At 34.4% G+C, this 18,566-nt stretch overlaps 2 protein-coding genes across 4 annotated transcripts; one reads left to right on the top strand and one right to left on the bottom strand.

The window, feature by feature from the left end:
- The first annotated feature begins 2,219 nt into the window (after nucleotides 1-2,219).
- LOC104098268 (glucose-1-phosphate adenylyltransferase large subunit 3, chloroplastic/amyloplastic) lies at nucleotides 2,220-6,843 on the top strand. Its single transcript, XM_009604958.4, has 15 exons — nucleotides 2,220-2,557; nucleotides 3,009-3,122; nucleotides 3,207-3,380; nucleotides 3,463-3,555; nucleotides 4,064-4,147; nucleotides 4,247-4,302; nucleotides 4,442-4,535; nucleotides 4,622-4,734; nucleotides 5,032-5,104; nucleotides 5,311-5,391; nucleotides 5,570-5,656; nucleotides 5,741-5,845; nucleotides 6,259-6,365; nucleotides 6,472-6,532; nucleotides 6,642-6,843. Exons 1-15 carry the CDS (start codon nucleotides 2,342-2,344, stop codon nucleotides 6,741-6,743), a joined length of 1,560 nt encoding a protein of 519 aa, XP_009603253.1. The 5' UTR covers nucleotides 2,220-2,341; the 3' UTR covers nucleotides 6,744-6,843.
- A 541-nt stretch (nucleotides 6,844-7,384) lies between these two features.
- LOC104098269 (DEAD-box ATP-dependent RNA helicase 58, chloroplastic) lies at nucleotides 7,385-17,662 on the bottom strand. 3 transcript variants are annotated; one of them, XM_009604959.4, is made up of 10 exons: nucleotides 17,308-17,662; nucleotides 16,636-16,729; nucleotides 13,252-13,365; nucleotides 13,024-13,146; nucleotides 12,043-12,147; nucleotides 11,504-11,662; nucleotides 11,336-11,404; nucleotides 10,854-10,943; nucleotides 8,777-8,917; nucleotides 7,385-7,764 (listed from the first exon to the last, which is right to left on the bottom strand). In XM_009604959.4, the coding sequence occupies exons 1-10, from the start codon at nucleotides 17,616-17,618 to the stop codon at nucleotides 7,501-7,503; spliced, it is 1,470 nt and encodes a 489-aa protein (XP_009603254.1). In that variant the 5' UTR covers nucleotides 17,619-17,662; the 3' UTR covers nucleotides 7,385-7,500. The 3 variants fall into 3 exon arrangements, with proteins under 3 accessions (XP_009603254.1, XP_070042286.1, XP_009603255.1); XM_070186185.1 differs by lacking the exon at nucleotides 17,308-17,662 and having other exon boundaries at nucleotides 13,252-13,361; nucleotides 16,636-16,654; XM_009604960.4 differs by lacking the exons at nucleotides 11,336-11,404; nucleotides 11,504-11,662.
- Between the last annotated feature and the right edge of the window lie 904 nt (nucleotides 17,663-18,566).

Below are 18,566 nucleotides of genomic sequence, written 5' to 3'. Positions count from 1 at the left end.
GTATCGAAGCCGTACCAAATTAAATTAAAAAAATACCGAACTGTATCGAATTACTTTGGTACGGTATTTGATATGCACAATTAACATACCAAAGACCGAAGTACCGAATCAAAATTTTTAAATACCGTACCGAAGTACCGAACATCCACCCTAAACTGACAAAGAGACGTCACGGCACTAAGAGCCCGATTGGCCATAAGAAAAATTTTACTCTTTTCGGAATATTACAATTTTTACGTCTAAACGCCCACTAAGTTTGGGGAAGTGGCAATATCACGATCGAAATGATGCAATGAAGCTCTGGCTTTTTACGGGACCAATCTGGTGTGTTATCTCTATGTACACGTGTAATTGAAAAGAAATGTTTTTATTCGGAAAATATCTTCCACTATTTGTTTTTTTTTTTAAAAAAAATTAAAGGATAGAAAGTATCCACAAGAGAGAATGTCTTTTTCCATTTTTGGACAAAATGACTCAAGGGTCTCAAAATTGATTCACTGACTTAACATAAATTTCTTACTTCTATGCATTATAAAATGCTTCTCCAATCTTTAAAATTTGTCTCATCAAGACCAGGAGTAAATAATGTTTAATTTCTATTCTTTAACTTCTTTCTACAAAATAAATAATAATTCTGTATGACACCACCAAAAGGTCTAAACTTTATGATGACATAGAATTATCTTTCAGTAAAATTTGATGCTGATAAATGTAGTTACTTAGAGATATGAGATATTCATTGGATGTCGTTTGTTTTAAAAAGGTGTTGAAATAAAAGTTCTTTATCTTTTTTTCTTAACTATTGCAAAATCTTGGGGAAAATATTTCACCTGTTTTTGAAACAAAAGCCACCTAATTGTTCTTGGGAATATACCATACAAACAGGAAGATACCATAGAAAGAAATTTGGCAACTAGTTACTGGGCTCTACTTCACTCAAAATAAAAAGGTTTTTTTTACACGCTTGATCCTTTTTTAACTATTATTTAAAAAAAATAGCATTATTTATTGTTTATTTCATTAACAATAAAAATTATTAGCATATTATAAAAATTAAACTCAATATTTAATAAGTTAAATGACTCACTAATCACAGAAAATGTCTTTTTTGTCCATCTCCATTCTCTCTTTCCAACATTCATCTTTTTCACTCCATTTTTGAAAATCTGAAGCATATGTGAATGTCAACTAAATTCAAGATGTATTGATTTATACATCTTTTATACTTTGTATATCAAGTATCACTTTAATTTAAAATGTATTTTTATGTATATTATTGTTATATATATATTTGTGAAGTGTCATCTTATTTTAAGATATAGTTTTAATGTATATTTCAAATATATGTTATATGTCAAGTGAAATTTTAATTCAGGATGTATTTTTTATGTATATTTTTTTTGTATATTTATATGCCATCTTAATTAAATTTAAGATATATTTTTGTATGTATATTTCACATGTCTAAGTGTCATCTTAATTGAAGATGTATTTTATATATATATATTTTGTATATTTTATATGTTTTAATTCAATGTATATTTTTTATATATACGTTTTGTATATATTAACATATATTATTATCGAAGTAAGATCTTTATGTTAAGAAAGAAAGAAATAAGGAAGAGAAAAACTTAAGAAAGATAATTAAAAAGAAAATGAATCGAACAAATTTAGAAAATATATTGGTTTCGGCAGAAAACAAAACTAAGAAGATGAAGAAAAAGTAAGAAAACTAATAGATAAAGAGAGAAAAAAGTATGATTTTTGTACAAAAAATTATTGACTTTCCATTCAAATTGCTTATGTTTAGGGATTAACAATTAATATTCCTATTTTAATGGAACTGTATGCTACAAATATAAATATTTTCCTGCCACAATTGTAATATTAGGTTTCATGCTAAGAATTTATTATATTTCTTTTAAACTGTGACAGTTACGTAAAGTTCTCTGATAAAAAAGTTAAATATAAAGAAGAGAAGCCTTAGGCTATATGAAGAAACCAATAGAATATTCTTATGCTAGAGTAGTTAATATGCAACTCGACCAATTAAGGACTTGTCTGCAAAAGAAAAAATAGAAGAAGAAAAATCACGTAGATTTTCTCTTTTGAAAGTTCACATGCGACGAAGAAAATTGGTGGATACAATTGAATTTGGATAACGCGGCCAGTCCACCAATAGTATGCCCCCCATGTAAGCATACTCTTCTTGGTTCTTAGTCCTCTAGTTCAACATCAACTTTCATATATCAAAAACTTAGTTCCTTAAATTACACCACATACTACAAATATAAACAGTTCATTTCACTTTGTTTTCCTTCTTAATTTTCAGAGAAAAATGGCTGTTGCTGCCGACGGCCGATTCGCCTTATCGGCGGCCAGCAAACTTCATAGCAGTGCAACATTAACAGGGAGAAACTTAAGGGTAGTGAAGTTCTGCAATGGAGAGTTGATGGGAAAGAAGCTCAAGTTTACAAAATTTCAGTTAAGGAGCAATGTAGTGAAGCCAAATATCTGCATGTCACTTACAGCTGATGTTGCAGGTGAGGCCAAGGTGAGTGGTTCTAGATTTTCTCACATGGCTCAAACTTGCCATGTATTTCTTTGCTTTCTTTACAATTGAATGAGCATGGGACTACTTAATAAAGAGATGGGCCACTTCTCAACATAAAATGTGATCTCAAATGATAGATACGTCATGAAGTAATTTTACAAGTTCCGTCAATGAAGTTGACAGAATCATGAGATAGGCTAAATGAGCAAAAATGGCACTAATTTGAGCTGAAGCCATCATGCTAAAACAACTTAAACTAATCAGACGTAGAGATGTGATCACACTACCCTCAACTTGAAATACAACATTTATGATAGTTTCAAACCTATCATCATTATCTAGTAGTGTGTGTTAGTATTTAATAAAAAAATAACTTAAATCTTGAATTCATCTCTGAACTACACTAACTTTAGAACAATGCTTAGTTTGACCAAGTGTGGAATGTGGACAGTTAAAGGATCTTGAACCGGAGAAGACCGATACAAGGACTGTAGTAGCAATCATTCTAGGAGGGGGAGCTGGAACTCGTCTTTTCCCCCTCACCAAGCGCCGTGCTAAGCCTGCTGTAAGTTTTCTTCAGATTATCAAAGAAAATATTACTGAGTCTTTGTAGAGCTATCCACATTGAGTCACTATTAATTCGTTTCAGGTTCCAATTGGAGGAGCATACAGGCTAATTGATGTACCAATGAGCAACTGTATCAACAGCGGCATCAACAAAGTTTACATTCTCACCCAATTCAACTCTGCCTCGCTTAACAGACATATTGCTCGGGCTTACAACTTTGGCAATGGTGTCACATTCGGAGATGGATATGTCGAGGTAAACACCAATCTTTATTTTCCAATATAGTTTCAGGTTTTGATGATATTGGCAACATCATGGCTGGTAAATTGTAACACAGGTCTTAGCAGCAACTCAAACACCAGGTGAAGCAGGGAAAAGATGGTTCCTAGGTACTGCAGATGCTGTTAGGCAATTCCACTGGCTTTTTGAGGTATGCACTCTCCTTTGTATCTGATCTCGTGGTCACATTGCGTTGCAATTTCCATAGTTTATCCCAATAGTGAAAATAACTCCAGATTCCTGCACTGCAACATTTTTATCTTCCTGATATTCATATATCAGTTCGTATCAATATACCCTTCCTCCCATGATTTTCTTCAATATGTAACAATTGATGAAGAGGCATCGAAATGCATATATTCATATGTTATATCAGGGACTTCAGCTGTAGATGACCACAACTCAACCTTAGACCGAACAAGGTCCAGCAGTAACTTCACAATGAAAAAAACTACATATGCAAGACCAAGTTAACTGAGCTGTGTCAGTTTAATTCCAGGAAAACTTAATCACATGCGAAAAATACAGAACTTAACAGCATGTAAATACAAGCAATATGTTCTCCACGCGCAGCTATTACCATTACCACAATTATCTCATCATATGGCTTAATTGTAGACATCAGTTAATGAAATTCATATTGATTTTCATAACTAAAGGATGCAAGAAGCAAGGACATTGAAGATGTGCTCATTCTCTCTGGAGATCACTTGTATAGAATGGACTACATGGACTTTGTTCAGGTAAGGCTATAGACTAATATATACCTTGCTTGATATCTTTTTTTTGGAAAGATTGTCTATTACTCAAAAGTGAAAAAATCCATCTCCACTTCTTGACAGAGTCATAGGCAAAGTGGTGCAGACATTACCATATCAAGCTTGCCAATAGACGACAGGTAGTTTAAGAGGGATAATCAAAATCATAGATAGGCTATTTCTTCCTCTCAGCAATGGCATGCTATGTCAAATATTGCTTTGATAATCACTACAAAACATAATTTCTTCTACTGAATCACTCCTATGTTTTCATGATAGACGTGCTTCAGATTTTGGCTTGATGAAAATTGATGACACAGGACGGGTCCTATCCTTCAGCGAAAAGCCAAAAGGAGATGACTTGAAGGCGATGGTAATTCTCGAAAATTTGACAGTCTCAGAGCTTAATCTACTTCAAATTTTAAAGTTGCTGCAATCAATTGACAACAAGTACTTCAGGCAGTAGACACATCTGTTCTGGGATTATCCCCAGAAGAGGCTAAAAAGAAACCTTACATTGCTTCAATGGGAGTTTACGTCTTCAAGAAGGAGATTCTCCTGAATCTCTTAAGGTATGTAACGAGATTCTTCTATAGTACCTTATTTTAGAGGGTGTCATGGTCAACATACATGCAAATGATAGAAATTTTGGAGAAAGAGGGCCAGAAAAACCAAGAAACCATATTCATCCAGCTAATAGGGGTAGCTACGTTCAAAAGAAGCAAATTGTGGTGGCTATTATAAAACAGAAAGAGGCCATATAAAATCTTATATTAACATTGAGTTTCTTCATGCTTCATTTACAGTAACATGCTGAAGATATCAGGTAAAAGAAGATCATTAACTGCTTACTCTTTGTCTTCTTTTAGATGGCGTTTTCCGACAGCAAATGACTTTGGTTCAGAGATTATTCCTGCCTCTGCCAAAGAATTCTGTGTCAAGGTTTGTACCACTTCATTTCTGGTTGGCATTTATACAAGATCTTGATCTGTTTGTTCAAAAAATTTACTACTACATCCAATCTTGTTGTTTCCATCACAAGGAAAGACATTCAATGTTTTTTCAATTCACTATACTGGTTATGGTCTCCTAAACAGCTTAACTTCAACCTCTATGGTGACTAAAGCATTCTTCATCTGATTTTGCAGGCTTACTTATTCAATGATTACTGGGAAGATATTGGTACAATCAGATCCTTTTTTGAAGCAAACCTTGCACTCACTGAACACGTAAGAATCAGAACTATATGTTTTTAGCCTTTTAATGGTCTTGTTTCTTCAAACAATCTGAGTAAGATAAAAGCTGGCTATTGGACACCTGTCAATCTCATTTGAAAATCTTAAACATGATTGTTTACAGTACATAATATGGCATATGGCCAACTAATGTTGTTCCTTTTCATTTCAGCCACCAAGTTTTAGTTTTTACGATGCAACAAAGCCTATTTACACATCAAGGAGAAACTTACCACCCTCAGCTATTGATAACAGCAAGGTTTAAGACAAGGACATAGTACTTCAATCTTAAGCAGATTTATCTTTAAATATTCTTCCACTAACCAAGTCTAAATGTTGTCAGATTGTTGATTCAATTGTATCACATGGTAGTTTCTTGACCAATTGCTTCGTGGAGCACAGTGTTGTCGGAATCCGATCCCGTATAGGCTCCAATGTTCACTTGAAGGTTAGTCTAATACAACTGCACACTATGCTGAATGAAATTTCAGCACTATGCTTTTGAAAAACAAAACTAAAATTGGTTTTCCAACTAGATTCCACGTAGATTCAACAAACATACTGTTTCATATTGAAATAACAAGTAGCACATACCCATGCAAACACGTTTAGCAATCATGTGGGTTATTTGGAAAGAAAGAAATAGGAGGGCATTTGAAGGGGTGGAACAAGATTTTGTAAAATTGCAAACTTGTTGAGAACCGTAGTTTAGTATAGGTTCTCTTCTTTTTGGTATACGGCTTGTATACGAGGTGTCCCATAAAATTATTTACCTTATCAAAAAAATTACTTCTCTGCTTACTTGATTTTGCAATTGCTGCTAATTCCTCATAACACTTAGTTGGTGTGAAATCCATACAGGATACAGTGATGCTTGGTGCTGACTACTATGAAACTGATGCTGAGATTGCCTCACAACTAGCTGAAGGAAAAGTGCCTATTGGAATAGGAGAAAATACAAGAATAAAGTAAAACACTAAGATGTTTCTCTCCTTTTGTGTCTATCAGGCTAGAAATTGGATGTGACTGTGATCCTAATTTCATTTCTCACGTTGTTATTTAACTAATATGCAGAGAATGCATCATTGATAAGAATGCAAGAATTGGAAAGAACGTAGTTATTGCCAACTCAGAGGTATGATCCTCCCGTACTCCCACCAACAGCAAGAGATTAAATTTTTATTTCAATTTTATCCTGTTCTTACTGGGACTCACTTATTTTCCTCTAATACATCAATTTGCAGGGAGTACAAGAAGCAGACAGATCCTCAGAAGGATTTTACATTCGATCAGGCATAACAGTCATATTGAAGAACTCAACAATTTCAGATGGATTAGTGATATGAATTGCAGTAATCATTTATCTTCTTTTCTTTCATGTAGTGTTGACACAGAGAAAGTTGTGAAATTAAAATACGAGCAGAAGTAAAAGTCTCACATTCTCAACTTGTCCACTTTCAGCAAGTAAAGGTTGAACTACAGGCTGATGCTAAAAATAAAAGTTGTTTATCCCATTCATGAATTTTGATCTAACAATAAAATGCTTGATATAAGGTAAATGTTTTCACAAAACCAACCCGCAATGACATTGACAAAACACTAGAGTGTTGACAGGAATATTTTACACTAGTTGAGAACAGGCTTCTTCTGGTCAGAACTAAAGAAGGATAAAAAGTTGACTTACAGGTAAGACCACTTAAATGCATCAAAACACCTGTACAGTGTTTCACTAGATCGCAGCATTATTCAAATCTTTCTTCTGTTTTCTCACCTGTTTACTGGATCCTTACCAACATAGCTCTGAAAGTTTAGGTGGTAGTTAACAATTTGGGTAAAAGATAAAGGAACTTAGTGTAACATTTTTGAAAGAGCACTCGAAGATAACCATTCAATTATAACATTTTACCAGTTGACCTTGCAAATGTCTTGCTTAAATTAATAAAATTACGCAGCTATTTAGAAGGTACGAAAAGCAAAGGGACTAATGTACTTTCTAATTGGTGGTATCAGCTTTTTATTTATCTTGTCTTTCGTTTTAAAATAAGCAACAGAGTCAAAGGTGATTTTTGAGGCTAAGATTATGGAGAAGAACTCAAAATACAGTTAAAAGAATAGCTGTTCACAACAAAACATTAATTCGTTCTCGAATCTCTGTAACACAAATCGCTCTTCCGCTGTTATAATGCTGGTAACAAAACACTTTTTATCTGAAAATGGTTTCCTACCAGTCCTGCCAGCTCGATGAAGGTAATTTACCGCATCTTTTGGGATATCAAAATTGTATATATGTGTTGTCTCTGGTAGATCAACTCCTCTAGCTGCTATATCTGTTGCCACCAATAGATAACCTCCTCCTCCTCGAAGTTCCTGTATCTCAGCAACATATAAGCCATGTACTAAAAATTACATTATGGAAGAAAGACGAATATTAAATTAGTGTTTTAAAAGGCGTTTTCGGGGAGAGTCCTGGGGCGAGGCGCACCAAAAACGCCCTGAGGTGATGGTGTGGGGCGAAAGTCTCAAGAGGCATACGCCCGAGCGTTCGAGGCGTACGCTCGAGCGTTCGGGGTGCGTTTTCATAGTGAGGGCGTAAGCCCAAGAGACTTTTTCAAATTAAAATAAAATTTGTTGAATAAGTCCTTCATATAATACCCAAATTCTCAAAAGTCGGCTTGTAATTACTCAAAAGTTTTAAAAAGGAACTGAAATGTATTAAATTTAAAAGTCAAGACCTTTTTTATTGATTGAAGCTCTAATTCATGGTCTTTCCCAATTCTTTATCTTGTCCGCTAGTATCTCCCAAATGCAAAGAATATTCAAATTTTTTCTCCTTCATAGCAGCAAGTTCAAATTGCAGGATAATCATCCTTTTTGTTCCTCCATGTAAAAAACTTTATTCTTTTCGACTCAAGTTACTTGTGCTTGTAAGTAGCGTATAATAGATTATTTTGACAAGTTTTTTGTGGGGTTGGAGCACATCTATATATATATATTTCACATACTTATAGTTTTCTTCAATTTTTATGCAATTTTACATGTTTATAAATATTATTGTAATTATATACAACAACATACCCAGTATTATCTCACCCCGTGCGGTCTGGGGAGGGTAGTGTGTACGCAGACTTTACCCCTACCTTGTGAGGATAGAGAGGCTGTTTCCAATAGACCCTCGACTGCAATTATATAATTTTATAAAATATTAAAAATTAAATACCTATGGGGCTTACGCCCCGTGCCTCGGGGCTTACACCTCGATGAGGCATATGTAAAATGCCTCGCCTGCCCACGCCTTTTAAAACACTGGATTAAATTTCCATTTCCTATAGTCTAAAATGATAAATTGACCAAATATAAATAACATATCAGCACAACTTACAGATAAGGATGCTGCTCGTTTATTGAAATTCATATCTTCCTCTAGAAGAGAGACATTGGAAAAGCCTCCAGAAGATGACATTAAAAAATCTACCAAAAGAGTTATTGGTGGTGCATTTCCTGCCTTTTTTGACTTCTCAGACTGCTCAAAAGTTAAACAGTATTGTTCAAAGTATACAACTATTTAATAAGTTAAACTAAAATATCAAAAATTGCACAGATAAGTAATAGTCATTTTTTTATCTATGACCATATTTCCTTTCCAAGTGAAAACAGTCACTCCATTCAATTAGACATGTGATGCACCAACAGCTGATTTTTCTTTGAATGTCTGATTCCTTGTGATGTTAAAGAGTGTATAAATCCAAAGCATAACAGAAGGAAAAGGGAACATGGAACTGTTAAGAACTTTACAAGTTCAAATAATACATGCAGTTGAAAGGAAACTACTATATATATGTGCATTCCCATAATGAAATTTAGAAGTTCTATGTAGTTCCCCAAATAAAACCCCATTTAGAAAGACGAGTAAAAGGAAGCATAAAAACTATCTTCTTGAAAGTCCAAATGTAACCCAGTAAAGTGAACTTTTTTCCAGCTTCTGGTGCAGGGGGATGAGAATACTCATACTGCCATTCTCTACAAGATCATTCCGGAATAGGAATGGCAATTGGGGCGGGGCAGGGAAAACACTTAATGGGGCAGGGAAGGGGAACAGTTAAATGGGGCGGGGCAGTGCAGGGCAGGGAAAAACTTAATTTTTGAAAAACTTTAATTTCTTTTTGATGAAATAAGTTGTATTTCATTAACAAGAAGCATCCAGGGGATGCATAGGTTACAAAAAAAGGGAAATATCAGCCCAATGACAAAAAAACTATTGTAAGGCTAAGGCGCTGATAAATTCCAAATAATAGTCAGGGTTATATACAGGTGTATAACTTTAATAGGCTAGGGCAGGTGGCAGGTCAGCGCTTATTCCCAATAGTTGGCTGCTAGGTAACTCGGTAGCTTGAGGGCCAATTCGTTCAATTTCGTAAATAACTATGAACCCCTTGATTATGCAAGAAATTGTGTATGTATATATAAAAAGAAATAAAATGCCAATGCTAAATATGGTGATAGCTGTATGAAGTAATGTTTTTCCCTTAGGTAGTTAGGTTCGTGATTATTTTACCTGGAGCTGAAAATAACCTGTGAAAACAGTTAATACGTTTTCTTATTTTGAATTAATAACCATGTGAAAACAACCTGGTGAAAACAATTTTAAAATATTTTAACTTGAGTAATAATTCGTTCAGTTTCCAATCCTTTCCTTCATAGGTTATTTACAAAAATTAATTTTTGGAGAAAATCGTATTGCAGTTTTCATGGTTTATATAGTTTTAAAACAAACCAAAACAACTATGTATAATAATTATTTCTGAAATAGCATGGTCTATTTTATAATTTAGCTTATGGGATTTAACTTAGCTCAATTCTCATGGTTTACTTCGAACAGCACCTCTTTGCGGGTTTCATTAGCGCCTAGAGTAAATTAGCTTTTTAATTCAGCTTTCTGGTCATTACTTTTTTTATTTAATTTGTTCTCATGTAATCAGTTTTTACGCCCTTCATACCATAGTGATGAAACTCTTGAAATTCAAAAATAGGCCTATCTCAGGTCATAGCCTATATACATCAGTGGATAGAGGATTATATCCACAATGCAGAAGGAAAAAACATAAACGGGGCAGGGCTTAGCAGTGCAGGGCAAAATTTAAAAAAAATGATAAACGGGGCAGGCAGGGCGGGTCAAAATCTTAGCAGGTTAAGGCTTGCCCTTCCCCGCCCTACCCCAGTTGCCATCCCTATTAATCTGGAAACTCATCCAACCTCTAATTCCATAGTAATTCTTGTGTGTGCTTTCATAGACTATGAATAAAGAGGGGTCTCAATACTTGAAAGTGATCAACATCATAATTGAATATTGATCACACTATTCAAGGAATTAAGGTTCCCTGTCATTATAAGTTATAACTACTAACTACACACAAAGACAATCTACTATATCAAGACTCAACAGGGTTAAAGACACTAACTTGCTCGCTGACAAAAATTATGGCAGATTCAGGTGAATCCACCTGCAGTAAGGAGAGCAACACTTGATTCTTTTCCCTTTTGGTGCATACCTGCACGTGAAAAGTCGGAAACAATTACACAGAAATAGAAATAACCAAGGCACAGAGTAAGATCCAGTAACGTGAAAGAGAATCATCTAATTTCTGACAATCAAGTTTTTACCATGCTTGTTCCACTGGTACCACACAACTTAATAAAAGATTGTTGGTTTAATTTTATTTTTATTTTTTTTATTATTATTATTTTTGTGTGTGTGTGTGTGTGTGGGGGGGGGGGGGGGGTCCATCTAATAATTTTAGGATACCGTAAACCTGTGAAATTGACAATATACAATATACAATGACAAGTAATGAGCCTACTCAGTAAATGGAATATGTAAGAGAGGTAATTTGCAAGAAAAAAAAAGGTTAAGGAGAGCCGTATAAGTTTATGTTAGTCTCACCACAAATCTATGATGGAGGCACGAGGGCATCGGCTCTACTGAATTCACATGGACATGAACTACGTCAGCCTGTCATTATAATTTAGATAAGTACATCTTTTATGTGATTATCATCAGGTAATTACAAGTCATAATAAGAAATCATAATGAATACTTGTGCCAGCTCACTTTGGTCCATTTTTGCTGTATACAGTCATACAAGAATCTCCTGTGCTGGGGAATTGAAGCACTAGCAAATATAGTTTGACGGTTCTTGCTGGATGAGTAGGATGTCAATAGACTTTTGAGAGAGCTGATCTCTTTTGAAGAATTGAACATGAAATCAACCTAAAATTATGTAATAATGAACATACCTTTCTATTTTGTGAATTGAATTAAAGTTGAGCAAAATAATTGCAAAATACAAGTAAGCAGAAGATTCAACTGTTAGAGACTTAAGTATGGTTAAATTAGATAGCTTGTTCATGATATAGAAGCATTTCAGAAATATTGTTCCCGAGCACTTCTCCAGGGAAGAGTTTATTCTGACAGCTCTTATCAAAAGGAGCAGAAAAGAAAAAGCTATAATGGCGCTGACAGCATGTTTTTAAATTGCTCAGCAGCATCATGCTAATATCATTGAGCTCACTCTTCATTGGATCCCATTCTACTAAAGTTTCAACACAGACAGAGAGAAATATATATGATAGAAAATGCATCTTGATTACCTCATCGACAACAAGTACTTGGCAGGAATCTAGCTTTAAAATATGTTTCTCAAGCATTCGACACAAACTCCCCATAGTTGCAACCACAATAGTGGGTGGCTCAGCCTGTAACAGCACAAGCATCTCAGAATCAACACCAACACGTAAAAAAAAATATGCTGAAGCTTCCTCTTAATTTCTTGGAAAAAAGAGCAGTAGTAAACAAAAACAGAGGTACTGGGAGAGATGCAACAGAAGTAAGAAAAAGTTCACAGAACATCCTGAAAAAGAAAATTGCAAAGGTGCAACAAATGAGTTAAAGATCCACAACAGTTTCTTTAGAAATATGACGTACACTACTGCAATACCACCTGTAACAAGAAATCTATAGACTGAGTCCAACCCAGTGCTTTGTGTGTGTTTGTGAGTCTCGGTGTGCACGTGTACGTGTGTGTGTGTGTGTGAGAGAGAGAGAGAGAGAGAGAGATTATGGATAGTTAATACATAGTTATTTATTGCCTATAAGGTGGTTTCCATTGTGCTTGATTCAGTTGTAGACTAAGATTTGTTCATATGCGGTTCTGGACTTATCTTTCATTTTCAAGCGGTAGGGACATTTAAAAATTACACATTTCATGTCGTACCACAGTGAAGAGTGTAAACTTCAAGATGCAAGATAGAACAACAACAATAAGCACCAAAAATAAGGAAATTTGGACAAAATGCAATAAAGACATCAAGGTTTACTAAGAGGGAACCAGAGGAAGGAAAGACAAAATCTTTCTTCTTCTTTTTCTTTGGAATGGTAACATAGAACAAAAGACAAAATCCTAATTAAGAGTTCTGACATCAACAGATTCAAGTGAGGGCTGGGGCAAGTAGATGAATGTCAAGATGATTTTGACTCTAGGGATATATGAGTAATACAAGTTGAGAGCACTAGTTTAAGCTTTCCTCATTCAGTGATATGAAATCTACAAGGAACAACAATTTCTTTTGTACCTTTAACCAACTCTTGTGTCTGTTTAACATCCCCCCATCTAGAAGAGCCATAACAGTGCATGATTTTGGTCCTGATTCAAGTTCTGAAGGCTTTGCAGCGAGCATCCGAGCAACCTTCGTAACCTAGCTAAAGCAGAGTTAACTTTCAGTGCATCCCTAGAGTTCCTTCTTTCTGCAAACATATGCTATTAGTAGAATGCAAACAGGAGTAACTCCACAAAATCTTACTTGCATGCCAAGCTCCCTAGTAGGCACCACAATCAATGCTTGTACCGCTGACCTTTGACTGTCAATGACTGACAGTATTTGTAGCAGGTATGCCAGGGTTTTTCCAGAACCTGTCTAGTGGGATAAATAGAAAGCAAACGATTTCCAGAATTTCATTAACAGCATAGGAAGCCAGTTGGAAAACGGGACAAGAGGAAAAAGGGAAAAATGATTCAAATGGGTAAGCAAATTGGTCATTTATTGCTAAGATCTTGTAAATATGTTTTCGTCGCCTTTACATTTCATCTTTCCAACTTCAACATTTTTTTGATAAGTAACAACTTCTACATTTCTCCTACTAGAAATATTAGACCTTTCAAATGCCCTTTTAACCGTTTTTTCCCTGTAAAACAACGATATGATAGATATCTTTAAATGATGAAATGGCAAGAAAAATTAAGAAACCTTTCAGCCCTCTCCGTCGGAGGCACAAAGAAACAAAAAGAACAAAAAAAAGGAAATATGCTCAAATGATAAAAAATTGTGACATCCACCCCCTATGATCTGTAAGAATATCATCAACTTACATGGTAGTATGGTACTAGAATCATCCAATCTATACATCTATATAATTAGATCTTAGAGGAGATGATGTGGCACCTCTCTTAGACTAGGATTCTTATTTATCACCTCTTTTTTCATTTTGAGCAACTCCACTTTTTTTTTCTTTCCTTAATTATATTCATTAGATGTGATGAGCATATTTGGTCCGTGTTTCTGATTGAACAGTGACAGATAAATCCATTATTTTCTTTGACCAGCCTTGTTGTTATTCCTACTTGTTGCAATTACCTTTTCTTTTTTCATTCGTTCTCCGGTCGAGGGTCTATCGGAAACAGGCTCTCTGCCCTCCAGGGTAGGGGTAAGGCTGCGTACCTCTTACCCTCCCCAGACCCCACTTGTGGGAAATTACTGGGCTTGTTGTTGTTGTTGTTCTTAATTATATTCATTCTTCCCATTTTTTCAAAACACTTAATACATCATAATAATTCGGGAAAAGGGCCAAATATACCACTTTACTTTCATATATTGTCTACATTTAACCTTCGTTATACTATCGGGCCAAATTTACCCCTACCGTTATACTATCGGGCCAAATTTACCCCTACAATTAACAAACTTTTAAAAATACTCCTTGATCTGTTAAGTAATACAAAATCTCCCAAATTCCTTTTATTTAAATCACTTGTTGTTCTTCTTGCTCCATTATTTTCAAAAATTACTATTGATGTGAATGCTAAAGTTACTAACTATACAAATTATTCATAATTTTTTTTAATTACCAATGCACCCATTTCTCTTCTCGTAATAAATAAAATTGGTTTAGAATTTTATTTATTTTTCAATCATACACACCGTAGAATTTAGTGGGTCTATTTATTGTGTATTATATGCAGCTGATCATCATATATGTACATGTATATTCAAATATATTTTGTCACTGGTTAGTATAGAGTTCGATCGACTAACTTAAGAGTGCAAAATGTGTAGGCATTTAATTAAAGCAAAGTTAAATTAGGCAATGTAAAGTCTCCAAGGAACTTCAACTTCAATCACTAATACTTGCAAAGTCTCCATACATTTGGTGCAACGAATTCATTAAAATTGGGATGTTGTAAATACTTTTAAAATTTAGAAAAGTTACCTAATTTAGATTTTTCAGTTTACTATACTTTGTTTATTCGGTTGTACTATTTAATATTTTTCTCTTCTTTTTTTTTTCTCTAATTTAGAAAGCAGGTAAATGCCAATTATTTCAAAAATAGTGGAGCAAGAAGAACAACAAGTGATTTAAATAAAAGGAATTTGGGAAAATTTGGATTACTTAACAGATCAAGGGGTATTTTTAAAAGTTTGCTGATTGTAGGGGTAAATTTGGCCAGATAGTATAACGGTAGGGGTAAATTTGGCCAGATAGTATAACGGAGGTTAAATATAGACAATGGATGTAGTTTCCTACTACTTGAGGATTTTTTATTCCAAAGCCAGTGGTGGAAAAACTTTGGCAATTAGGCAGATGGAAAGTTAGTAATTCTTCCCAATGACTGGTACAAAGTGACCTATGTACAATTTCAAAGTCTGAATATTTGCCGGCATCTATATCTATGGATGCATAGACTCTCCTGTCAGAGATGCAAGTGCATTCCGGAGAGATCTACACTCTCCACACATATAACATCTAATGCTACAAGAAACAAAGAGATTTCTTTGAGATCTCCTGTATCATCTTGAACGAGGAGTCCTTAACCCCAGTCCCAAGCATTGATATCTCCGCTTTTGTGGTGGTTTTGCTGGAGGCATTGTCAGTCAAGCACCCATAAGCAGTGGCAATGGTAAAGGAGAAGATGAATTTACGCTGTTTGAGAAAATAAATGCCATTTGGCAATCGAGAAAGCAGCTAAGGGAACAGATAGAAGTGCACTGTGAGAGAATTATTCATTTGATGCAGCAGTGACATTGGCAGATCTAGCTAGAGCATAGGTGGAGGATGAGCCGTCATTAAGAGCAAATGCTGGAGAACTTGTGGAAAAGTTACCAATTCTAATCCATAACAAAACTTCAGATGTATGTTTAACAAAGAGGATACCCAGAGGAGGGAGATTCAACCCTTAAATCTTGCTAAGACTCGAGCTAACTTGCTCTTCACCTTCCTGTCCTACATTGAATCCTCACATTCTCTTTTTATTTACGGAATGGAAGTGTATGTTTCTGTTTTTCTGTATATCCTTTTTTGTCTGCATCTAATTTGACTATAGCAATTACTAATGATTATTGTTAGACCGAAACCTCCTCTCTTAAGCAATACGAATCAAGTTAAGAGTACCCTGATTTGGTTGGACAAGACAAAAATGTTTAATATCATGAACTTAGTTGAAGTTATAAACTTGTCAGTTTAGATTATTTTTGTGAGAAAAAAGAAAATTTTAGTTTTTGCGGAAAAATCTACTTTTTAATATTTGGGTATTAAAAGAAGATCATTTCGCAGATTTAATGAAATTTTTCACGACTGTGTGATGCACGGGTAATACACTAGTGATATATAAAAGATGATGTATGTATTGTTATAATTCAGCAAATCAAGAATAATGTTCTCCCTACCTAGAGTAGCTCACCATTCACTAAATAAGAGCTGCTACAAGCTTACAAACAATAGAATGGCTTCAAAGAACATTGAAGTTAGAAAAATGAAACAACACTCCTTACAGAAACCGTAGTTGTGAATGTTTCAGAAGCAATGCATAAAACACATCTTAAACAAAACGTCCTTCTCACACAAAAATATCAAGAATTACGCAGTCCAGTTTCAACAAGTACAATACTGGAAGCAATGTCCCATAAGTATACCTGAGCATGAAGCACACAATCACGTCCCGAATAGAGGAAAGGCAATGCCTGTAGCTGCACTTCTGTAGGTATCACATATCCAACCTCTTCCACCCTGCAATTTGTGCTCCATATATCAGTTCTCCTTAGATCCAACTCTTTAAATAATTCAAGTAATTCTCACTTTCTTTTTTTCCCACAGAGAATCTGAAATTACAGTCCATGGGTTGAATTTAATGATAATAATTTATTATTTCAATCAATTTCTAGTAAACTTTCTGCTGCCTTTTTTACAAAATCCAAACTCCAACCACTCTATATTCAGAAACTTCAACCAGATTAAACTAATGGACGGAGATATTTAATAAATATTGTCTAAAGCTTTACAATTTACAGATTACCTCAAAATATTAATAATTTCTTAAATCAAAATTTGGTTCTTATGAAGTACCAATTACTCTAATATCCTCAGCGTCAATTAAAAACTACTCCTACTTTTGATTCAATGTAAGAAAATTCACACTTTTTACATGCTCAATTTCGATATAAAATCTCTGTAACTATCAATTGAATCAATATTTGGAGAAAATTCTGTAACAATCGCTAGTCCTTCCGGAAAATTCCGGAATATCGAGCAATGTAATTCAACAAAGCGATGAGAAAAGTGTTGAGTGTTAAGGAACGGCAGCTAACCGGCGAATCACGTGCTCGGGCACGTGACCATGACAGAGTTCCCGGAGCGTTGCCGTTGATGAATCCTTCATTTCAGTTCTAGCTTCGACGTCGGAGGTGCTAAAGGAAGCTATCAATGGCTTTTGACGGAAGAGAAATTTCGGAGTCCGATAGGTATAGTTAGGTTTGAAATGGTGGGAGGTACGGTTCAACGATGAAGTCCATAAAAGAGTATGCAGCTGAGTTGCATAGAAACACGCCATGGAGAAGTAGCCAGTAGGGACTGGACACTCGACAAGTGCGCTGTGAAGACGGAAGATGATGAAACACATTAGGAAAAAAGTACGATGCCGTTGGGAAACGAGAGGAAGATAATTTTTTTCCCTTTCTTATTTTACCATTATAATTATCTACTTATTCTCCAAATTATATTTAACACTTTTGGATATAGTATTATTATTATGAATAAAATTATAAAATATATATTTCATTTTTATTTCTTAAAAATAATGCAAAATCAAAAGTTGACAACTAAAAATAAACAAAGTGAGTTAGAGTTACAAAAAAAAAACACGCTAAAAAATCTTTACCTCTATTTTACACTATATATATATATATATATATATATAAAGAAGAAAACTCAATAAGGGTAAATGTCAAAATTTGACCTAGTATTATTAGACATTATTCAAATTTACTTTTTGTTATACCTTAGGTCCATTGATGTTTTGGTCTTTAGTAAATCATTTCTTATTTGTCTTGTCAATAATAGAGGTTTATTTTGCTATGGATTAAAATTATCCTTAAATTGGAGCTTCATCAACGGTGAAGGAAAAGAAGACATTTTGTTTTTTGTAAAACATGCATTTTTATCAACTAAAAAAAATTATTACCAAATGAGTAGATGTTACCTGGCCACATAAGTAGAATGCATAAGTTATCCAAAACAATGGACAAAATCTTTAGTGACATACCTTTTACCAAAAAATATCATCTTACAACTCAATTTTTCTAGAATATATCTAATACACACTATTTTTGCTAGGTAGTAGTCGCATGCGTAACCCAAACAATAGAGCGTAAATCCTTCAAAAAAGATTCTCAATCCTCGTTTATGTGTCACATGTCAAAATTATATATATATATATATATATATATATATATATATATATATATATATATATATATATGCGTGTGTGTTTTTTTTTTTAAAAACATTATTGGTCCCGGAACCCGCCCTCCCTTATGTTCTTCTTCCTCATATTCTTGCCCTCCCCTCC

The sequence above is a fragment of the Nicotiana tomentosiformis genome, chromosome 9 (assembly GCF_000390325.3).
Source record: "Nicotiana tomentosiformis chromosome 9, ASM39032v3, whole genome shotgun sequence".
Lineage (NCBI taxonomy): Eukaryota > Viridiplantae > Streptophyta > Magnoliopsida > Solanales > Solanaceae > Nicotiana > Nicotiana tomentosiformis.
This window is presented reverse-complemented; position numbering and strand designations above follow the sequence as displayed.

Coding starts and splice junctions, on each gene's coding strand:
- LOC104098268 (XM_009604958.4), top strand. CDS start 2,342: ATGGCTGTTGCTGCCGACGGCCGATTCGCCTTATCGGCGGCCAGCAAA. Junction 4,303..4,441: donor AGCTTGCCAATAGACGACAG/GTAGTTTAAGAG, acceptor TTTTCATGATAG/ACGTGCTTCAGATTTTGGCT. Junction 5,846..6,258: donor GCTCCAATGTTCACTTGAAG/GTTAGTCTAATA, acceptor AAATCCATACAG/GATACAGTGATGCTTGGTGC.
- LOC104098269 (XM_009604959.4), bottom strand. CDS start 17,618: ATGTGTTTCATCATCTTCCGTCTTCACAGCGCACTTGTCGAGTGTCCA. Junction 12,148..13,023: donor GACACAAGAGTTGGTTAAAG/GTACAAAAGAAA, acceptor GTGCTGTTACAG/GCTGAGCCACCCACTATTGT. Junction 11,405..11,503: donor TACAGCAAAAATGGACCAAA/GTGAGCTGGCAC, acceptor TTATAATGACAG/GCTGACGTAGTTCATGTCCA.